Below are 24207 nucleotides of genomic sequence, written 5' to 3'. Positions count from 1 at the left end.
TCACACTTGCCCTCTCAGTACTCCGCATTTTACTCGTCTTTGATTACCAGTGGGGGGCAGGCTCAGCACCATCACGTGGGAGGAGCTTGTGCCCATGGTCTTGGACCAGGAGGCACAATTCACAAACCCTCCTCAGGGTGGAGGTTCGGAGGCCATAACTGGCCAACGGTCGAAAGGCCGTAACACGGGCAAAGGGAAGGCTTCATTGGAGAAGTCTTCTGAGAAGAAGTCTGTCACTAACCACGAGAAACTAAAGGCAGAGAGGACCTGTAATGATTGTGGCGAGAAAGACCACTATTGGAGGCAGTGTCCCAAGCGGAAGACCGAGAAGGGTGAAGATTCCTCAGCAGCAATCATGAAGACTCCGGCTTTTGTGCACCTGGAGGTGATGGACATCGATGTTTCATTTTCTTCAGGCAGGGAGGAGGTTGGAGGATTCTCCGCAACGGATACTCGGGAGTGGATTCTAGACAGTGGTGCTTCCAGTCACATGACTCCTTCCCCTTCAGATTTACAGGATCTCTGCAGGTATTCTGGTCACATTCTTACTAGGGATACATCCACTATCCCAGTTCACAGTGAGGGCAGGATGGAGATAGTTCCCGATGGCAGAGAGGGGAAGCATTCCTCCCGGGTGTTGTATGTTCCGTCACTTGGTTTTCATCTGTTGTCAGTGCATCATGTTTGCAAGACTGGCGCATGCGTAGAGTTTGATGAGCATTTCGTTGCTCTCCGGGACAAAGCAACAGACCAGGTGGTTTGGGAAGGCGGAGTGGAGAATGGAGTTTACAAGCTTTCAGCACTCTCTCTCCCAGGTCCTCAGGATTGTGATGAGTGGCAGTCTGGTAATGGCCACTTAAGTGTGGATACACTGCAGGTGTAGGCTTTCCGGGACCAAACGGTGGATAGCTTGCCAGTTGATGGCAGCAATTGGCAGGAACTTTCCAGTACTAATGTTGGTAGTTCTTGTGTTCGTCAGTCAGAGGAAACTGAACAGGTAACTTATGCTCTGATGTCTTGTAGTATTCGGGACAAAGAAACTCCTGTAGATGAGGATGTTCTTTCCACGGGGACCTTTCGAAAAGCCAGGCAGGTGGCAGTTGATTACTTGCAGAAGGACGTGCATTCTCCAGGCTTTGTGGTTTCGGATTCAGAGGGGGTGGTTGATAGGTTTCAGAAGGCCTTGCATGGTCTTCAACAGGTTTCGAGGACTAGGCTTTGCACCGTAACAGGTGTTGATCCTTGTGAGCAGTGTGATGCCTCTTTGACTCGGAAGCAGAATGGTTCATTGATTTGGTTGATGGGCAGGAGCTTCTTGATGAGGCGATTGAGCTCATGGTTGCAGATGACTCTTTGGGAGGCAGGATTGCGTATCTTGTGGTTTCTGCAGCATGCGAAGGATCATGGACTCTTTTACACAGGAGGGGAGTTGATTGATGGAGTCCGACTCCACGGTTGGAGTGACTCAGTTTGGGGAGGAGATCCGAACACGAGGAGATCTACTTCAGGCCCAAGAGCAGTTTTATGGAGTAGTAAGAGGCAGTCATCTTTTGCCTTGTCGTCGACAGAGGCAGAGTACTGGGCTTCTTGTGATACTGCTTGTAAGGTGGTGCGGGTGCAGAGATTGCATTGCAAGATTGGGCTTCCACTGGAGGAACCCATGGTCATCCAGAGACACTTTGTTTGTGAACAGATCATTTCTGATGACATCTTGCTACAGTTCTGTTCGACGGAGGACAGTACGGTGGACCTCTTCACGAAGTCGCTATCTCACGATTTGCTCAGGCGGCACCCCAGCTCCCTGTTGTTGGTTTCACAGCCAGGAGCTGAGAGGGGGTGTTAGAAGTCATCTCCTCTCTTTCTGTAGACCCCAGGGCCTTTGTTGTGGGTGTGCCCGCCCTTGTAGGTGTTTTCTCATTTTTCCTCACTCCCCGTATTTTTTCCCTATTTTTGTGTGGCTTGGGTGGCAGCCCCATGGTGGAAGGAGGACCTCTGAAGCTGGCCGCTGGCCGACTGCCTCTGGACATGCTACTGCTGGCTGTGTGTGTTGCTTCAGGTCCACGACCCCCCCCCTAGATGAGCTGGCCAACACCCTGCTACTAGCCGACTGGTCCTCATGGCTGGTCATGGAGGTTCAGGCTCTGTCGGCTGCCCTACAGCAGGCCGACTGCTGTAGGGGGGCATATAAAATGGCCCCCAGTGCCTTGCCACAAATTGTATCATTCCGGGATCTTCCTTGTGTATATAGAGTTACACGCCTCTATCTCTCTCTCTCTTGTGCTATTATTTTCTGCATTGCATTTTGCTTGTGTTCCCAAATCTGGTAATCATCTCCGCTGCGCATTCTGACACTTCTTGCCAACACGCAAGTCTGCCAAATCCCAAGTGCTGTTTTTATGGATAGAATCCATCTCATTTTGCATGGCTTGCATCCAATGCTCAGCCTCATGAGCCTCTTCAACTGAATCTGGCTCATCTGCATCACAAAATGTACTCATGCAAGCAACATCTGCGTGTTCTCTTGCATTACGTGAACCAACCCGAGTCCTACTACCAAGTGGAGCTGAAAGTTTGCTTTCTTGTATAGTACGGAGCAGCCAACGAGGCACAACTCTAGCCGTTTCCGTTGCTGTCCGCTCTTGCTGCACTGCTTCCTCCACATTTTGAGGTGTAATGAGCTCATTCATGGGCTGATTTTGAGCACTCAATCGATGTCCATTAGGCAAAGTTGATGGCTGATCTGTTGAGCCATCAATTCCCAACGGGAGAAGTCCTTCAAACATGTTATGTGGGCCCAAAGGTGGCTGTCCAAAAAATTCAGCCGATGGCTGGTTTGAATTTTCAGCAAATACATCTCTACTATCCAAAATCCTTTGTGTGGAAGGATTAAAGAGATGGTAGTCTTTACTGCCACTGCTATAACCCACAAATATGCACTTAGTTGCTTTGTCATCAAGCTTACCTCTCAACTACTGAGGTACATGTCCATATGCTATACATCCAAAAACTCTAAAGTGATCAACTTTAGGTTTCCTTTCGTGCTAGGCCTCACATGGCATTATGGTTTTCAATGCTTTGGTAGGGCATCTATTCAACACACATGTAGCACACATTATTGCCTCCATCCAGAATTTGTGAGACAAGCCTTTGCCTTTAACCATGCATTTAGCCATTTCCATCAAAGACCTGTTCTTTCTCTCAGCAACACCATTTTGGTAAGGAGAATATGGCATCATGCATTGATGCTTTATGCCTTTTTCTGCCATAAATGCTTTGAAAGCAATGGACATGTATTCCCTCCCTCACTCTGTACGGAGGGTCTGCACTTTGCAACCTGTTTGATTTTCAGCTTGTGCCACAAAATGCTGAAGACATGCAAATATATCAGATTTCGCCTTCAAGGGATACACCCAAGCAAATCTGTAGTAGTCATCGATAAAGGTTACAAAGTATAGATGCTTTCCAAAAGATGTGAATAGCCACCTTCACGGTCTTTCACTATGCGTTTGTCGTCCTAAAATTTCACTGCATATCCCTTTTTAGCAAAAGAGGAGACGGACAACAAGTTCTTCTTAATCCATGGCACATACAATACATCTGGAAGACATAAGTCTGCACCATCTGCTGTTATGAAGAGCACCTCACCAACACCCTGAACTAGATAAGAAGAATTGTTTGCACATATTACCCGCTTGCCTTCAGGGGCAGCCATAAGCTTCTTAAACAAATCCCTCCGTGAGGTAATGTGTTTAGAAGCACCACTATCAAAGTACCATGTGTCGTGTCTTCATTGACATTAAGAGACATATGCTCCAATGATGCATCATAACTACAAGTAAGGAAAGTCCACTCATCCTGCACAAGATTTACTGATGCATCATCTTTCCCTGCAGGTGATGAAGAAGAATCTACAGCCATGCCACTTTCCTTTTTCTTCTCTTTTTTTGCAAGCCTCTTTCTTCTGCACTCAGTCAAGTAATGACCTGGCTTCTTGTAGTAGTGACATTTGCCCTTCTTTTTGGGCTTGCCCTGCATCATTTTTAGCCTTTTGTGAAGGCTGTCCCCAATTAGCCTTTGGCTGAAAACTATGTTTGGCTTTTCCCTTGCCCTTGTCTTGGGCAACAAAAGCCCCATCACCACGCATGTTGGAAGATTTTTTCTTCCAATTCTGCTCCTCTTGTAGCAACAAACCAACTAACTCTTCAAACAAGACTGGTTCAGGGTTACCCAAGGGATTCTTGCCCCAAAAGATGCCTCCTTGTGAAACGTGCATCAAAAGGACCTTACCTTGGACTGTACATATACCAAGGTGTCCATACACAAACCAAGAACCGGCCGCCCTAGCATATGGTCTCCACTGGCCGTCATGTGGACACCCATGCGACCACTTCCCTAGAAGCTATATACGTATCCCACCTTTGGCCCGCTTACAGGCACCACTCTTTCTACAGGCCCATGCCACAAGCCGGCATGCTTTTCATGTACACCGTCCTTTCCACTCCTCTTTGCTCTCTCCTTACCCATACCCGTACTTGTACCAGCCCCTATATAAACCCCCCGGCACCTCCTCTATAGGCAACAGTTGCCTCTGTGCGTGGAGGCTCTCCTCACAGCTCCAAGCTCTATTTTCGGAAATGACCTCATCAATATTAAGCAACTGCTCCCGAAGATCTTGGATCTTCATAAGATGATCAGCCTTACTATCACCTTCATTCATGTCCAAGTTCTCAAACTCTTTCTTGACAAATGCAACCCTAGCCTCATTCTTTGCCTGATACATGGTTTCAAGTACATCCAAGCTCGTCGTGAGGTCCTGCAAGGACTTAATATGCGATATTATTGATCGCTTTACTGACAAAGCAATCAAAGCCATCGCTTGGGCATCACGAGTATCCCATCTCTTATGCTCCTGTGATGGAGGAGTGGGTGTTGTAGCTTGTTGAGAACCACGGCCATGCGTGTTAGGTGCTATGTCAACAGGCGTACATCTTCACCTGACACATAACCCCATAATCCTTTGGCCACAAGAAGATTTTGGACCATGAACCTCCATAGGGAGTAATTGCCATCCAATTTGTCCTCTTGGGACAAAACCCCGAATATATCGGTCGTATTTCCAGCCATGTGCTAAAATCTCTTGCAAGACAGATGTAAACACGTGCAACCAAATATGCTGTAAAAAGCACCTGCAGACGAAATCCCAAACCCCAAACGCATCGGAGTGCAATGCCAAGCAACCACAAAGTCCTGTGCAAATGTTTTGCCCGAATACAAGGCTGCAGATAAGCAATGCTGAAAATCCGTAAATTTTTGAGCACCAATGGGCTGATTTGTGTGTCAATTGCACATAATTGACAAAAGTCCCAAAAATATGTGTACCGATGAGCTTTAATTGTGCGATTAAGCACTAATTTTAGAAAAGCCCCAAAATTCTCTGTCCTGTAATTGCAATTGTGCAAGTTCTAAATATTTCCCAAAATCTGAAAAATCCCCAAATTTTCCCTGAATCCCGCACCTTAATGCTGCCGTGCACTGCTGCCTGCACTTGATTTTTGCAATGAAGCAATAAATTCAAAAAAGCCCCATGATTCAAACCAAAAATCAGTTACCTAGTATTGTGACACTGCAGACAGAACTGGCATGAGCTTCTGCTGTTGCCAGCGAAACAGTGAGTTTCAAATGACTCCAAAGTTGGACTGTGCAAAAGGGTTGAACTGCCGGTGACTGTGTAGACGGCACAGTGGTGGACGACAAGAGTCGACGTGCCACTAATAGGGGTGACGTGGGCGCATGTAGGAGCTGCAGACGACGTCTCAGGCGAGCTCCAGAAGACTCAGGTGGGCTAATGTAGGAGCTGCAGACGGTGCCTCAGGTGGGCGTCTCAAGCGGACTGCTGCAAGAGTTGCATGAGGCGGCGACGGCGTGGAAGATGGCAACAGCGTGAATATTAACGGCGACGAAGAGCAAGACGTTGACGGAAGCTTGTCCTAAATTGTGGCCTGTGCCATGTCAGCCACAAGTGCGGCGGAGCTCAACCGAGTGCCGCCCACTGTGGTGCGAGCTCAGCTCGTGGGCGGGGTGGTGGAGGAGACCTCCCCACTAGTGCCGCCCGAAGTGGTGGCTGAAATGGGCGGCGGAATGGCCAATGGGCGGAACAGCGTAGTCGACGAAAACTGCAATGGACGGAAGAAGCGCCGGCAACGGAAGAGGGAACCCTGCCCTAATCTGATACCTCTATTGGGTTAGGGTTGCACAGAATGATGCACACACAAAGTACACAACAGCAAGCTCTCTCAAGATAGTGGAGAGAGAGAGAGTGATTGATGCTCAAAGAAAGATGAAGATATACAATGTGTGGAGTGACTGAGTTGACTCCACAATATCAAAATACAAAATATGTGGTGTCCTTTCACACCTAATGTCCAAGGAGAAAAACCCAAAGGGAGAAAAGTGCCCTTGGTTAGCCCATGTTCACATGTGGCACTACTCATAGCATATGTGAGCATATATGCCAATACAAACTGCTGAAATTTAAGACCAAAGTGGGCATGCCAAAACTCCTTGTCACTCATGGTTTAGTAGCAACCACCGAATATGCATTATGCATAACTCTTTCATAAGAATCAAGCCCGTACAAACCATGGCATAGTGTGCCAAAAGCAACAATAACATCACCATCACTCCTGTCATGCAGAGCACCTGTCATAAATAAATCCGACCATTAGGCCTACCTTAGTAATGGCCAAAACTGACAAGAAGTTCTTCTTGATAACTGGTACATTAAGTACATCCTTGAGTGTAATTGTACCACCGTTGGCAGCAATAAGTACAACCTAACCAACACCTTTTACTAGATATGAAGAGTTATTCGCATATGTCACACTACCACCTCGGGGACCAATCCCAAGTGTACTGAACAGCTTATGTTGTGACGTGATGTGCTTGCTAGCACCACTATCGAAAAAACAGATATCAGAGTCTGATACTGACGTGCATACATCCACTGATGGATCATAGCTGCACTACACCACAAAAGAACACTCATCATGTGCATAATTTGCAGCATCTTTCTTTCAGCACCTGCTGCATAAGCATTAGCCCACTGACATTCCGGCATCCTTCTTCTTTTCCTTTTTCAGCCTCTTTTGGCACTCATTGATGTAGTGCCCAGGCTTCCTACAATAGTTGCACTTACCCTTCTTCTTTTCGCCCCACTTCGCGGAATCCTTGCCAAAGGATTGGGTAGAATCAACCTTGGGCTTAGAACCTCCCTCCTATGAGGAGGCTTTACCCTTACCTCATTGATTCGTGATATAAGCTTGATCCCCAATACGCGTGACATTCCTATTCAGCCTTGATAGCTCTTCTTGCAAGAGCCTTATGGTCGAGGCTTAACTCTGATAGGAATCAAGCAATGCATTTAGGACTGTGGGCACAAGTGAACTGTCTAGATAAGCCTCATCAAGGCTGGCCAATTACTCTCTTAAATACTTGATCTTTGTCAAGTAAGCATCCACTGAATCTCCCTCATTCATATGCTCCGACTCTAGTTGCCTTCTCAAATAGGCTACCTTAGCCTCATTGCGTACATGGTACAAAGATGCAAATCATGCCTACTTGGCAATCTCACACTAGCAAATATGTGGGATAATGGACTTCTTCACACAAACAGCAATCACTACATGTGCTTGTGCATCTCTTCCATCCCATCTAGCTTGGTCCAGAGTAGGAGCTATGAAACCGGCCTCTGATAGAAACCAGAGTGTGGTGGACTAGCAGTCACCCTTCCACTTGTAGTCTATATATGAAAACAAAATAGATTGGAGCTAGAGTGCCCAAATCTGAAAACAAAGCGACACCTGTTGGCCCCAAAGCTTGGTGCCCCTTGCGGTATTTCTTTATTCAATTTCGAAAGTATGAAAGGCTGAGTACGACAAAAATCAGCCAAGAGATTACACATGTATGTCCAATCTGACAGCCCACAATACCTCTTAGCACAGAGGATTCACACACACAGATCTGTGTCTCAAAGCAACACATTGTGCCTCCCTCTGATTAGCCAAGACCACTAAGCAGGGCAGCCATGAGCATACATCTGGCATATCTCAAGCACATGATTCAACATCTCAGCTCATACATACATTCACTGTTCAACCTCTGTCTCCACCCTTTTCAATCTGCCATACCCCTCCTCTCACAAGGGGTCAGATAGCTCAAATCTGCAACAGACATAAAGCAATAGAGAGAGAGATAGATGAACAAACTCAGAGCTTACCCAAAATCAGCTCATGGATCTGCACCGGAGGAAGTAATGGTACCAATCTATACTTGCAGGCACTTGTTTCAACAACCCTACTTCACACGTGTGAGTGTACTTGTCTGTACCTTCCTCTCTACATCCACTACAATTCTGAACCTGACTGTTCAGACCATAGAAGCTACACAGAACCAGTCCGTACTGCCTCTGCACACGTGTCAGAATCTGTCCGTACAGAACTGTACGGCCAGTTCTGCTGTCGCCTGAGGATACTGGTGCGCCTGCTCCCAGCTGTACCCGATTGTACCTGTTGTACAGTCAGTCAACGCCGCCTGTACCAGGTCTGTCCAGCACCTGCCCTGAGCGTACAGTGTACCTACAAAAGTACAGGACTGTACTTGCAGTCGTACCAGCCTGTACTGCCTGAATTCTGCAACTGCAGCCGCCTGTTGCAATCTGTAGCTGTTCCACAACCGCCGCCTTTGCCTACAGCAGTACCTGCTATCGTACAGGACTGTACGGATGCTGTACGGCCTGTTCCAGCACACAAAAAATCAGCAGCAGCACACTATTCAGCAGTAGACTTCTTCCCTCTTGCTTTCCACGCTTCCCAACAACACGTATGCTTCACGTTTTCCAAAAAGAAGAGAGAGAGAGAGAGAGAAGAGAGAGAGGCATACACTCCAAAAGTGGAGTTGCCCCCTCCCCATAATAATCCTAGGGTCCCAACTTTAATAAATATTAAAGTTCCCTAGGGGCCACTAAGGCCTAGGGGAAACCATTCATTAAACATTAAAATATTAATGTTCTAGTTCCCCCCTTCACACCTAGGGATGTCCACACATCATTAACTCTGTCCGGGCACCCCACATGTGAATCATTTGATATTTTGACTCAGCAACCACCATGCCCACACTTGTGCTGTTCCATTTTCACAGGGCCATGACATACCCCCCTCTTGAAAGATGGCAAGCGTCCTCGATTGCATTCTGGTGATACAGCAAAATATCCAAAGTGAAATATACAATAGGACAAGATCAGCGTCCCAATCTCTCTAAGCCATGCACATGTATCAACATTCACTGCTATCCAATGGCGTAGTAATAGTCCAAGTTGTATACCACTGTGAACCATACATATCCAGAAAATCCCATGTGACTAGTACACATATATCATAGAAGTCCTATCAACAGATGTACTGTCAGCCTCAGTACCTTCGGGTGAGATAAAAACTGCACCAAGCGACCTCTAGATGTCATCTGAGCCTGTCTATATCAAGGGAGTGGAGGTGCTACCGCCCTCTTGAGCATCAGGTAATGCTCCAGACCCATGCTCTGCTGAACCTGAATGAGCCACAACAAGAGTCGGCTCTAACTCAAAGGCATCGAGATAAAGCTGCAAAACCTGAGGTGAATTTGTTAAGTCACCTTCCTCCATCCGCTTCACATCCATCGGTGAATAGTTCTTGAACTTCACAAGATAGCGACGGGAAACTTTACCTCGTACCTTTCTTTCCTTATGTGCCAGTATCTGCTCTGGAATCAGAACCTCATCAAGTTCCTCAACTTCCGGCTGAGCCTCATCTGATACATCCTCAGGCACATCCCCACGGAAAGGTCTAAGGAGACTCACGTGAAAAGCATTGTGAATCCTCCAGTGATCTAGTAGCTTCAAGCGATAGGCTACCTCACCAATCTTTTCCAATACCTGAAAAGGCCCATAATAACGCATGCTCAACTTAGGAAATAAGCGCTCTTTACCCTTCATCTTCTTGAGTCTAGTCTTTTCAAAGCGCAAAAGAACCCAATCACCCAATGCAAACTCCAAAGCACGTCTGTGTCGGTTTGCGGCTTTCTTTTGCTTCTGCTGGGTTTTCTGGACTGCCAACTTAACTCTCCGATAAGCTTTATCCATACTCTCCACATACTGATCAGCCTCAAAGATCTTATCCTTTGTATGCAAAATGGGTGGTACCTTCTTCCCTCCTTCCACAATCTCAAAAGGCACCTTGCCTGTCGAGGTATGAACAGTGTTGTTATATGCAAACTCCACCAAAGGAAGATACTTTTCCCATTGTTGCTTGTGCTCTGACACATAACACTTAAGAACATCCAACACTGTAGAGTTAGCCTCTTCTGACTGACCATCTGTTTGCGGATGAAATGACGATGAAAACTTGAGAGTTATACCCATGTTGTCAAACAACCCTCTCCAGAACAAACTCGTCATCCGTGGATCACGGTCACTAATGATAGACGTAGGCAAGCCATGATTGACCGGCTTATGGCCCGGTTGCAGGCCTAGCTCCTACCTCGGCAATAGCCGTGTGGAACACGCCGGGCTATTGGCACTATTGGCAGTGTGCTATATTTTCAGAAGCAGATTTTTACCTGTTTTTGGGACCACTCCACCAAGCCACGTACACAAAACAACTCGCCTAGCATCCAATTAGCCACCCACTATCGCCGAGATGTGGTGGCTCAGCCCACTTCCATTGCCGCCACCTAGCTGAGCCGGTGGCGCAACCATTGCAAAGCCAGATTTTCAACTTGAAAATTTTTACACTGTTGTGTTCCTCACCATCTCCCGAGTCTCCCAAGTCGAAGATCATCAAAATCGGAGCTCATTTAGTCCTCCAAAACCTCTATGCAAATTTTCAGCTTTCTCAAAAACAGAGTTGAACCAAGCATAGAGGCGTATCTAGCATTCTTTGAGCTCTCATTCGGTGGTATCGGCATCGACCTTTGGCATCCGGACAACTTTCAACCCTGACTGCAAGCCTCTATTTAGATAACTTTTCTATCCTTGCACTTTGTCATTTCAGTACATTTGTAGGTCTTTGCCATGAGTGGGTCACTTGGCATCTCTCAAAGTTATTGAATTGGTTGGGAGCACCGGACAAGTTAGATGGTTCCAAATACCCTCTTTGGTCATACATGATGCATCATTTTTTGGCTGCCAAAGGCTTATGGGATGTAGTTAGCGGCCGTGAAGCTCGACGAGAGGGGCAACTAGCTCCTAGTCGCGATCAAGCAACTGACCCAGATGAGGTTATAGGTGATGAAAACCAAGGTCTAGGTGAAACAACTGGTTCTTCTCATACACATGGCTCGTCACGTACAGGTGGTTCAAGGAGTACAACACGTAGTGGTGGTGCTGATGTTGGTCTAGCTTGTCATGACCTTGTGAAAATGGAACAGCACAAGTGTGGGCATGGTGGTTGCTGAGTCAAAATATCAAATGATTCACATGTGGGGTGCCCGGACAGAGTTAATGATGTGTGGACATCCCTAGGTGTGAAGGGGGGAACTAGAACATTAATATTTTAATGTTTAATGAATGGTTTCCCCTAGGCCTTAGTGGCCCCTAGGGAACTTTAATATTTATTAAAGTTGGGGCCCTAGGATTATTATGGGGAGGGGGTACCTCCACTTTTGGAGTGTATGCCTCTCTCTCTTCTCTCTCTCTTCTTTTTGGAAAACGTGAAGCATATGTGCTATTGGGAAGCGTGGAAAGCAAGAGGGAAGAAGTCTACTGCTGAATAGTGTGCTGCTGCTGATTTTCTGTGTGCTGGAACAGGCCGTACAGCATCCGTACAGTCCTGTACAACAGCAGGTACTGCTGCAGGCAAAGGCGGCGGCTATGGAACAGCTACAGATTGCAACAAGCGGCTGCAGCTGCAGAATTCAGGCAGTACAGGCAGGTAAGATTGCAAGTACAGTCCTGTACTTCTGCAGATACACTGTACGGTCAGGGCAGGTGCTGGATAGACCTGGTACAGGCGGCGTTGACTGACTGTACAGCAAGTACTGTCGGGTACAACTGGGAGCAGGCGCACCAGTATCCTCAGGCGACAGCAGAACTAGCCGTACAGTTCTGTACGGACAGATTCTGACACGTGTGCAGAGGCAATACGGATTGGTTCTGTGCAGCTTCTATGGTCTGAACAGTCAGGTTCAGAATTGTAGTGGATGCAGAGAGGGAGGTACAGACAAGTACACTCACACGTGTGAAGCAGGGTTGTTGAAACAAGTGCCTGCAAGTACAGATTGGTACCGTTACTTCCTCCGGTGCAGATCCATGAGCTGATTTTGGGTAAGCTCTGAGTTTGTTCATCTATCTCTCTCTCTATTGCTTTATGTCTGTAGCAGATTTGAGCTATCTGACCCCTTGTGAGAGGAGGGGTATGGTAGATTGAAAAGGGTGGAGACAGAGGTTGAACAGTGAATGTATGTATGAGCTGAGATGTTGAATCATGTGCTTGAGATATGCCAGATGTATGCTCATGGCTGCCCTGCTTAGTGGTCTTGGCTGATCAGAGGGAGGCACAGTGTGTTGCTTTGAGACACAGATCTGTGTGTGTGAATCCTCTGTGCTAAGAGGTATTGTGGGCTGTCAGATTGGACATACAGGTGTAATCTCTTGGCTGATTTTTGTTGTACTCAGCCTTTCATACTTTTGAAATTGAATAAAGAAATACCGCAAGGGACGCCAAGCTTTGGAGCCAATAGGTGTCGCTTTGTTTTCAGATTTGGGCACTCTAGCTCCAATCTATTTTGTTTTCATATCTAGACTACAAGTGGAAGGGTGACTGCTAGTCCACTGCACTCTGGTTTCTATCAGAGGCCGGTTTCAAGGTTCCGTTGCCGAGACCAATCATCAATTTTCTGAAGGGGGTGAGCTCGTGGTTGCCTCGAAGAAAGCTATCGTTGAAAAATTCAGCAAACATGTCTGATACAGAGGATGAGTACTTCTATCATGAAGAGGAAGAGCAAGAGACTTCTCCTGAGAGAGATGTATCTGAGGATAATCTTGCAGGAGACCAGGCTGCAGATGTTGAGCATTATGAGGATGTAACACAGCCAGAAGATGTACTTGGTAAAGAGGATGATGATGCTCGGTTCAAAGATCGTTTGGCTAGTGTTATGGATGTATTTATGCAGCTCACTCAGAGTGAGAGATTTGCTGAATTTATGAGATCCCGTACAGAGCCCGAAAAGAAGAAGAAGAAGGTTCGTTCTAAGAATCTTCCACAGGGTCATAGTGGTGCCCTCCCACAGGATCCATCTTTTGGCCAGTTTCCGAACATGCAGCATGCTTATGGTGCAAACTCTCAGAGTTCCTTCTTTGGACAGCCATCCATTCCTCAGCAGAATATGCATCCAGGTTATTTTGGTGGTGGCTCGGTGTTCCAATCCATGACTAGGGGTTACCCTCAGGGAGGCATGGGTATGCACGGGCCTTTTGGAGCAAATTTTCAGCCTGGTATGCTGGGGAATATGTATGGTGGTATGCAGTCCGGTATGCAAGGAAATAAGTTTGGGGGCATGCAACCTGGAATGCAAGGCAATATGTATGGTGGCATGCAGCCAGGTATGCATAATGGAATGTTTGGAAACATGGCTGGAATGTATGGTATGCCAGGTGTGGGAATGGGTAATGTTGACCCAATGGTGGGCATGAATGTTGGGGGCAGCAATCTTGCAAAGCCACTTCCATATGATAATCTAACGCCTATGGGAAAGGCGAAGGATTACAAGGAAGGGGGAGCTGCAGTGAAGTTTGATACATTCAGTGGGGCCAAAGATAAACTTAAAGCACTCACCTTTTTACAGCAGTTTGATGCTGCTTTTCCTGGTGGGAATTACACAGAGTCCTCTAAGGTGAGGAAAGCTGCCACTTTTCTCAAGGGCAATGCTTTGCAGTGGTGGTCTACTCTTCTTTTGCAGGGCATAGCACCCACTACTAAGGTACAATTTAAACAGGTTTTCTCTTCCCTATGGCTCACATCTACATTTGAGGTGGATGTTATGACCGCATGGCACAAGTTGGATGCTTCAAAGTGTGAGAATTTGGAGGATTATAACAAGAAGTTTTGGGAAGCTTTACTCCTAGTGACTTCTTACTGTGCAGTGCCTTTGCAGGTAGAGAAGTATTGTTGTGGGCTGCCCAAAGAGGTGCGAGATTATTGTATCAAGACAAGAGTAACGAACATGTCACAGATGATTGAAAATGCTATGACAGCTAATGCATTACTCACTGGAGGATCATCTGGGTTTAAAGGAAGTAAGAACATGAGCAAGAAAGCTGAAAAATCTGGGCATGCTTCTCGTGATGCTAAAGGGTCTTCAGAGACGAAGTATAAGAAGTTGCCAATGCCCAAGAGGACTTCTGAGGAAAGATAGGCTTTGAGAGATGCTCGGAAATGTTTTTACTGTACTGAAGAGGGACATATGTCATTTAATTGTCCCAAAAGAAAAGTCCCAAAAGGACTCTGACAATAAAGGAGAGCCCAAGTCAAAGAAACCAAAACCTTCTGTGGGGTTAGTTCCTGATCTTGTGGGGGAACAGCCAGGTGGTGAAGAGACAGAGTTGTGCAGGGCATGGGGCAAAGTAAGAGATCAAAATGCCTTGATATTCTTTGACACAGGTGCTAGAGCCAACTTCATTTCACCAGATTTGGCTGGCCGATTGGGGATTCGTGCAGAGGAGATGGGGCCGTTACATGAGGCTAATATGGCTTGTCCAGGGTATGCAGAACCCGTTACTCCTATCATTGGGAAGCTTTGGCTTCATTTGCAGGGTTATGTGGACAGCGAAGAGTTCTTCATCATGCCACTTGATGGCTGTGATGTTTTGTTGGGGATGCCATGGTGCCACAGAGTACATGCGGTGGTGGATACTTACAATAGGAAAATCACTCTGACTCATAGAGGGAAAGAACATGTATTGGATGTAAAACTCAAAGGGGAATCTGTTCCTATTGTATCCGCTTCGGCGATTTCATCAGTAATGAAAAAGTATCTTTCCGCGTACTTGATTTATGTAAAGGATGCACAAGATGATGAGTCTAAGTCTAATTTGTCTATGTTAGATAAGGACAAGACTGATTTCTTATGTGGGTTTCAAGATTGTTTTTCCGAGTCATTGCCATGAGAACTTCCTCCTGAGAGGCCAGAAGATCATGCCATTGATCTAATTCCTGGTAGCACTCCACCGAATAGACCGCCGTACCGTGTTAGTGCAGCCCAACAGGAAGAGATTATGAGTCAGGTGCAGGAGCTTTTGAATAAAGGGTTGATACAGCCTAGCTCATCACCCTTTTGCTCACCTGTACTCTTGGTGCAAAAGAAGGATGGTTCTTGGCGCATGTGTATTGACTACAGGGCGCTGAACAAGAATACCATCAAGAATCGATTCCCCATACCGAGGATCGATGACATTTTGGATCACTTACAAGGCTCCACAGTCTTTAGTCGTATTGACTTGAAAAGCGAGTATCATCAGATACGAATTAGACCCGAGGATGTGCATAAGACAACATTCCGAACCACGTTTGGGTTGTATGAGTTTTTGGTTATGCCCTTTGGTTTAACAAATGCACCTGCCACATTTAACAGAATGATGGACAGGATTTTCAGGCCTTATAGAGAGTTTGTGGGCACATTCTTTGATGATATGATTGTGCATTCACAAACTGAGGAAGAGCATAGAAGGCATTTGGCCATTGTGTTTGCAGAACTCAGGAACCATAGGCTGGTTGTTAATGGCAAGAAGAGTGAGTTCTTTTTGCAAGAGATACATTTCGTGGGGCATATTGTGTCTAAGCAAGGAGTCCGTATGGATCCAGCAAAGGTGGAAGCGATTCTTAATTGGCCAGATTTAAGGACCGTGCATGATGTACGCTGTTCCTATTACAAGCGTTACATACGGTACTTTCCTGAAATTGCTTCGCCTCTTCATGCCTTGACAAAGAAGGCAACTCCGTTTAGATGGGCTGATCGAGAAATTACAGCATTCAAAAAGCTCAAACAAAAGCTTACTTTGGATCCAGTATTGGTGTTACCGGACCTCCGAAAGGCTTTTATTGTCCAGTGTGATGCAGGTGGAAGTAGCATTGGTGTAGTTCTCATGCAAGAGGGACATGTCATAGCCTATGAGAGTAGAATATTGCAAGATGCCGAGAAGCATTTACAAGTTTATGAGAAAGAGATGTTGGCTGTAATTCACGCTCTTTCTACATGGAAACACTACTTGCTTGGGACTGATTTCACTGTGCAGACAGATCATCAGACCTTGCGATATGTCCTCACGCAGACTAAGCTTTCAGAGAAGCATATGCGTTGGGCAAACTTTTTGTCTATGTTTCACTTCCAGATTGTGCATGTGGAAGGCAAAAAGAATGTAGTGGCAGATGCTTTGTCACGCAAGCCACAGGTCTCTACAGTTTCACTTGTTTATCATCATGAGCTTGATGAAATGAAAGAGCAGTATGCCCATGATGAGGACTTTGAAAAATTATATGATCAGATGTCTGAGGGTCAGCGGCATGAGCACTATACTCTCAGAGATGGATTTTTATTGATGCATGGCAGACTGTGTGTTACCAGGCCATTGCGCCTCAAGGTTATGATTGAAAGTCATGCTCCACCGTATGGAGGTCATAGACGTATTGACGCCACAGTAAAAGCAGTGGAGACTTTCTTTTATTGGCCAACCTTGAGAAGAGATGTTGATGCCTTTGTGAGGCAATGCATCATATGTCAGAAGGTAAAGTTTGACCGTCAAAAGACACCAGGGTTATTACAGCCTTTACCTATTCCAGATAGACCTTGGGAGAGCCTTGCCATGGATTTTATATTTGATCTTCCACGGACACAAACGGGCAATGATGGCATTTGGACTCATATGCAGGTTCAGTAAGCAGGCTCATTTCATTCCCGTGCGTAAGACGATCAAAGTGGATCATATGATGAAGTTGTTCATGGCGAACATCTTCAAGTATAGGGCTTGTAGCATGCCACCTAGGTCCCTGAATCTAGAGACCAAAGAGCTTGATCATGGGGTAGGAGAGTAAGGTAGAGTGGAGTGGATGGTGACAAAGAAGATGCCAAAATCTTCAAATGCAGTGACTCATAAACTAAAGTGGCCTCGATGGACTCATTGCATCTAGCCTTCCAGATGTGCCAGGCTACAGTGCTAGCAATAATCCAACCTCTGTGCAAGTGGGACGTATCCTGACTATAGCATGTCCAACCTCTGTGCAAGTGGGACATATCCTGACTCTAGCTGAAGACACCGCCAGGACTGCGGGACCTACTAGCATGTCACTACGATGTGTTATTTCTACGGAAGTTCTAGTTGCGAGTCGAAGAAAGTAGAATTAAGAGAGCAATGTGTTGGAGTTTTCACCACAAGGAACTATTACACGGGCATACCTTTAGCCTCAGCACGACACCTGCAATATATACACCGGCTCTACATGTAATAGACACATAAGCACCACCCTTTCAAGAACTCTTTAACCAGCGTTAAGCCTCATCACCAACAACCGTCTAGGTACATTTTTGGATGGGGGGGCCATGGAAAGCCTGGCCCATGGTTTGACCCCATTGCTTGGATCCTCCTCAACTTTCAGCTGTGGCATTAAAATGCAATATATTTCATTGAGAGAAATGGAGCCTCACAAATCTGATCTTCCTACTTGTATAGCAACCCCCCTTGCCATTGCTTGTGCCATCCTTAGCATATCAGTTATATACGCTAGTGATGGTGGGGCATAAGCATATGAGTTAGGGTAGTATGCGATCAAGTGTGGATTCACTGGGCTTGGAATTCCATGGACCGCAGCATTGGGCACTAGCAATAAGACTTGAGGCACTCCTTGAGCTCCTCCCAAGCTATAGGCACTTGGGGTCTAACTAGATTGGGTCTAAATCCCTCTCTTGCGCTCCTCCTGTGGGTCTAACGTTATTTTCAACTCCCAATCCTTGCACGCGTCCCTCCCTTGCACTCCTCACACAAATTCAACACCACACAACACCATCAACCGCGAGTTTCAAAACTCCACACCGTTGATTTCAAACGAATTAAGATATAATGCAAGTGCACAACATAAGCATATAGCTAGTCCCCGGCAATGGCACCAAAAAATGTCTAGCCTTATTGATATACAGATCATTAGTGGACTTATTCTAGTGCCGATTGCACAACCTCCTAGTGCTGGAAGCTATACATACTTGCACTCCACTCCATTGCCACGCCGTAGCAGTATGAAAGCAATGCTTGAATGAAGGGCTATGCGGGTGCCTCCAATCACACAACATGCTAACCTCACACAATGTCGTGATAGAAAAGAGATAGAGAAGCACCCTACGGGCATAAGCATGTAAACAATCCCTCTTTTATGCACTTAACCAGACTTAGCACACATAAGAAAGCAAGGGAGATCTCAAGTTTTGAATAATGGGATTGTGTCTTCCTCATTAGCAAAAAATATCTTATATACATAACCACTTTTTTACAAGTGGCCCAAGACTGTGTCTAGGATGCCCGTAGTCCATAACTAATATATACAAGGCCTTTTCGGCTCATAGATTTATGCAATAGAGTCTGAATCTCCATTATCAGTTGGTCATGAAGCACTTGGTGCGGGAATTCACAAAATTTGTGCCACCGCAGTTACAAAAATATGGCCTTACATCCAAGAGTAGGTAATGTTAACCATGGCTGTTAATAAGGATGATGAGACCCAACCTTATCAGCCCATTCCCACAGCTTTTTCCTCCGTTTGGTTGTATGCCATTCATAAATATTCACTACCCGAACTTCCAAGTTGTTTGTAAATAATTCAAGGGTTAAACACTTAAAATGAAGGCACTCATCTTATCCACTTAAAACCTAGGGCAGAACTTAAAAGGACACCACACTTGATCAAGATTCCCCCCCCACTCTATGGAATTTGTCATATTACCAAGGAGTATTTATCTATTACAAGTTTTGGGGGCCTCTTCAATTCCCACACTCTGGACAGGCCAGATTATCCACGTCTCATGTAAACCCATGTAATCCATAAAACATAGGATCCTGTCTTCAATCTGCAATATGGGAGGTATGAGTGGTGGCCAAGAGATAGGCAGCCAAGTGTGGGAATTGAAGAGGCCCCCAAAGCTTGTAATAGATAAATACTCCTTGGTTATATGACATAAATTCCAAGGGGGGATGGGCCATTTCGGTCTCAGTGTGGTGTCCAATAGGGCACAACTTAAATACCGGACACGACACTGAGACCGAAATGCCCCCCCACCCCCCACACCCAAATTTATGTCATATTACCGAGGAGCATTTATCTATTACAAGATTCGGGGGCCTCTTCAATTCCCACACTTGGGACAGGCCAATTTATCCAGGTCTCATGTAAACCCATGTAATCCATAAAACATAGGATCCTGTCTTCAATCTCCAATATGGGAGCTCATGGTAATGCCGAGATAGAAGTGGTGGCCAAGAGATAGGCAGCCAATATATCTCCAATTCTCTCATGTGGTGTTGTCGAGGTACGGGCACGGAAACCAAGAGATAAGAACCCAAGAAAATATCCAAAGCTTCACCAAAAACAGGTACAGCAGGTACAGTAGATACGTCCAGTACAGAATAAGAACTATTTGCAACATATACGTAAACATAAATACAGTATTGCACACTATTAGTGGAACTATATAGCTTGTAAAAGAAAAGCACGAATTGTTTACCTGAAGCCGTTTACCATCATACACGAACTACACTAATACACAACTATAAAAGCAAAATTGTTCAAAACACATGCACCTAGTACATCCACTTGATAATTGCAGTACATGCATTTGTTTGACAAATAAGTCACACATGGCAGAATATCTAAAACAAATGACTGCAATTTCCAAACAGCCCAATTCATTTACAAGTCAAGAAGCGAGCACAATAGAGTCCACTTGAGATAAGAAGAATAAAAGAAGACCTTCAAACAAAGGAGCACGCCTAGACTCAAACATGTCTGTAGCTCCTGCACAAATGACAAATGCTACCTCAGCTCTCTCTCTCTCTCTCTCTCTCTTTCTCTCTCTCTCTTTTTCGTGAAATGGTGTTTTATATTATATGTAAAAATGTACATCAGCCACATGGCTCACACAGAACCTATGGCCCCAAAAAAACCCCCACAAAAGATCCTCTAAAGGATCATGACCATGCAAACCTGTACACTAATAAGAAAGCCTCCTAGCCAAATAAGCATCCCAGATAAATGCATCAAAGATGAGCCACCCGAGCCGCCGTAGACCAGAACGAAATAACGTCTGCATCCAGTAGCTGAGCTGAGAGAAGAGAAGAAAACTACCAAAGCAGCAACCCGCGGATACGTAGAATGTGCCCATGTATTCCAGACAAGGAATCAAAGATGAACCCATTCCGTGTAGTCCAAATATGCCAAAGTCCTGTCCATCTAAGGAAATGGAATATCACAAGGTGACTGTCCGAAGTAATGACTTGAGGACAAATCCCAAATATCCACTGATGAGCCAAAACAGTAGACCTCTCTACTGCCTCCCAAACGCGAGAGACAAAAGACCAAATCTGACGGGCCACTGGACAACTCATGAACAGATGCATAACTCTTTCAGTGCATGTCGTGTGGAAGAAGCAAGAGGCCAATGTAATTTTACGACGGCTGAGCTAATCCCGTGTAGGTAACCTTCCCACCAACATCCTCCAAATGAAAACCTTACCTTGGTAAGGGAGTTTAGACTGCCAACCACGCATAAGAGTTTTCTGCCACCATGATTTAGACTTGTGCAATCCCCACACCTTATTGGCCTTGGCTGAAACCCAATCTTCCTCTGATACGAGCTTATGATAGACCTGGTTAGCTGAAAGTGATATCAAGTCACCACATTTACATAGTGCCCAATCAAGCCAAGGCTGATCCGCAAATGGCCGAGGCAATGGAGTAAAAGGCTCAACTGCATGCATGATGTCAACCCATAGTGGCTGAAATGTCCGAGGAACCCTAAAGTGCTGCCGAATATGACGAAACGAATATGGCCTGTCACGACCAAGTATCACAGCGTCTCGGATTCTAACCAAGCCTAACCTGACCATGCGGTTGAGTCGTATGCGTGAAGCATCTCTGTCTGGCCAAACAATGACACGCAACTCCACAAATGTTTTGAACTGCAAAGAGTTCAAAAGTAGTCTTTCATGACCAGGATCCCACCGAGCCAATAGTAGAACTTCATGCCAAGAAAGGAGAATATGCGATAAAATGTGAGATAAGCGAATACGGACAGGATGAGCCGCATTCACAATGTCCCACCATGAAGCCTGCACACGTGTCCGTCCATGTGACAATCCCTCCAACTCAATCAAGTCACAAGCCAATACCCAAGGCTGCTCTTGCAAACACATATCCTGAAAAAGCGCCCACCTACGCGCCACCATATGCAAGCGGACATCCAAAGCAGCCCCACCCATTCTTTTGGGCGTCGTAATGTGATTCCAAGCTATCCATGTTTGACCCATAGTATTTCCTTGCCTCTTCCACAGCATAAACCGAATGGAAGCAACCAAACAGAGAAGAGATTTGTGCGTCCAAGGTAGCAAACGCAAAAAATAGGAAATCATGCTAAGCATAATAACCTGAGCTACCTTAACCCTCACGTGCATAGGGCACCCTTGAGCTTTCCAATACACAAATTTATCCGAGATACGAGCAAAAATCCAAGCAAGAAGCGCTTGGGGGTCCACATCCACACCCACCAGATACCCAAGATGACGAACAATGTCTCCTGTATGCACCACACGGCCTTGCCACCCTAATGCCTCAAGACCAAATTCCATGCATACAATGAGGGCTAATTTTGTTGAATTTATTTTTAGCCCAAAAGCCAATGCAAAATTATTCCAAGCTTCCAGTGCTCGATCTATATTGGCTTTTTCAGCCCTGAGAAACATAAAAGTGTCATCCGCAAGGGCTTGAGCAACCAATTGCTTGCCATGAGGGAGATGCAAACCAACCACTTCACCATGCGATGCCATAGCATTTAGGCGAGAGAACATAGGATGAGTGGCAATGGCAAAGAAAAGAGGGCTAAGAGGACAGCCCTGCCGGAGAGAACGGGGGAGAGAAATACCATCCGAAAGTCCTCCATTGAGCATAATCCGCGTGATAGAGCCAGAGCCAAGTAAATGCACCAAATTAGCCATTTTGGGACCAAAGCCCATGGCTGTCATTAACTGAGAAAGGAAAGACCAGCTGACATGATCAAAAGCTTTTTCAAGATCCAGTTGCACCATCACAATCCCTTGCTTCTTTGCCTTGGCATAATCCACTCCAATTTGAACATTAAGAATATTATGCAAAATATTCCTGCCATGCACAAATCCATATTGATATGGATGAATAAGAGTAGGAAGCACCTTCTGCAAGCGATTGGCAAAAATCTTTGTAAAGATTTTATACATAATACCCATAAGTGAGATCGGGCGCCATTGAGCCAAAGAAGTAGGCGAAGGGACTTTGGGCAACAAACGAAGTATGCCTAACTTCCAATCGGCAGGCATATGTCCCTCATCCCAAACCCTTTGACAAATAAGCGTCAAAGAATCTGCAAGCTGATCAGCATATTTTCGGAAAAACTCATTTGTCAAACCATCCCAACCAGGGCTCTTTCCCATGGGAACAGCTTCCACTTCCCCTTGAGTAACAGGAGCATCAAGCTGAACCGCCACATCAGGGTCAACTTGATATCGTACTTCAACAAACAATGACTCCCTTGCAGCCAGGACAGCCAACGAGACATCCTCTCGAGGGGCAAGCAAATCTTCATAAAACCTTATGCAATGCTGAATAACCTCAGAAGGTTGAGTAACAAGGTTGCCTTAAGCATCCATCAGCCTAACAATATTCTCACGCATATGTTTTTGATGCAACTTATCATAGAAGCGATGAGATTGACAGATAGCATTCCGCAAAGCATCAAGACGTGCAAGTAGTTTAAAGCGAACATATCGTGCTTCTTGCACCCTAGATAGCTCCTTTTTCAGCCATTCTATGGCATCCACAACTTTAGCATCCATAGAGTCAATAAACATGAACGCCTGCAAGCCCTTTAAAAGCGACTCAAGAAGAGCCACATGCTGTTTTTGTATAAAGGCATTAGCAAGACCATCATGCCGCGCTAATTTCCGAGTGTTGGTAAAGAACACTGGCCAAGCATGATAATCAGCCATGGACACTCTTGTGGAGAAATGTCGTATCAACTGACGCATATAAACATCAAAAACTTCATGCTCCAAAAAAGTGTGATTTAAGGGCAAAGGCAAACGTCCCAACAAGCCTTTATATGCATCCACAGGATGATAGACCATTTCAAACACAAGCAGCCAATGATCCGAGAAAACTTGTTGCTGATCAACTATCATAGTAAGAACCTCTAGCAAAAAGAGATCTTGATGTAAAATAGACATCCTATCCAATCTAGCATAAGTGCCCCGAAACTGTTGTGAGCATAAGTGTAACCCCTTTCATCTGGATGCAACCAAGACCACATGTCTTGTTTTAGCGACCTTGCTGCAAAAGCTTCCCACGCCATTCTCTCCGGGCCATCCATTACAGAATGAGGCGACGTGGCTTGCTCCCTGGAGACACACATATTAAAGTCTCCCATCACAAAGCCAGGATGAGAGATTGAAAGAGCACACAAGTCATTCCACAGCAAACGGCGTGCACGAGCATTATTTGGAGCATACACCCCTAACAACCATAAAGGCGTATCATCCCAAACAATCTGTATCACTAGAAATCTTCCATGAACATCTTGAATCACAAGAGAAGGCTGAAACTGCGAACAAACAGCAAACATAACACCTGACTGCGAAGCAGGATGTCCGCTGTAGAAAACATGAAACCCCTTATATACATAGGCTTTGCCAGCCAACTTATGCTGCTTATGTTCAACTGCACACAAAACATCCCAACCATGACAAAAAGTTGTACGCCAAAGCCTGAACTGCTTTTGGCGCGAAGAAATACCCTTTATATTCCATTGTACAATTTTCATAAGCCTTCCCAGAAAAGGAATCAACAAGGCCGTGTACTAGGCCCAGGACAATCTGCCAAATCATGAACCTTTTGAAGC

At 45.6% G+C, this 24207-nt stretch overlaps 1 protein-coding gene across 2 annotated transcripts in view; it reads right to left on the bottom strand.

The window, feature by feature from the left end:
- LOC147612182 (Thioredoxin superfamily protein) overlaps positions 1 to 24207 on the bottom strand; it is a 193096-nt gene that overhangs the window by 146455 nt on the left and 22434 nt on the right. Inside the window, exon 2 of one of the 2 annotated variants that reach the window (XM_086784060.1) lies at positions 20034 to 20078. The exons of the other annotated variant lie outside the window; for it this stretch is intronic. Within the exon in view, the coding sequence (XP_086640186.1) occupies positions 20034 to 20078 (45 nt within the window). The remainder of the gene's footprint in view (positions 1 to 20033; positions 20079 to 24207) is intronic. 2 annotated transcript variants of the gene reach the window in all.

This window comes from Cibotium barometz, chromosome 46, assembly GCF_041138505.1.
Source record: "Cibotium barometz isolate CiBa-2024 chromosome 46, ASM4113850v1, whole genome shotgun sequence".
Taxonomy (NCBI): domain Eukaryota; kingdom Viridiplantae; phylum Streptophyta; class Polypodiopsida; order Cyatheales; family Cibotiaceae; genus Cibotium; species Cibotium barometz.
The sequence above is the reverse complement of the archived record's forward strand: the minus strand, read 5'-3'. Positions and strand labels throughout refer to the sequence as shown.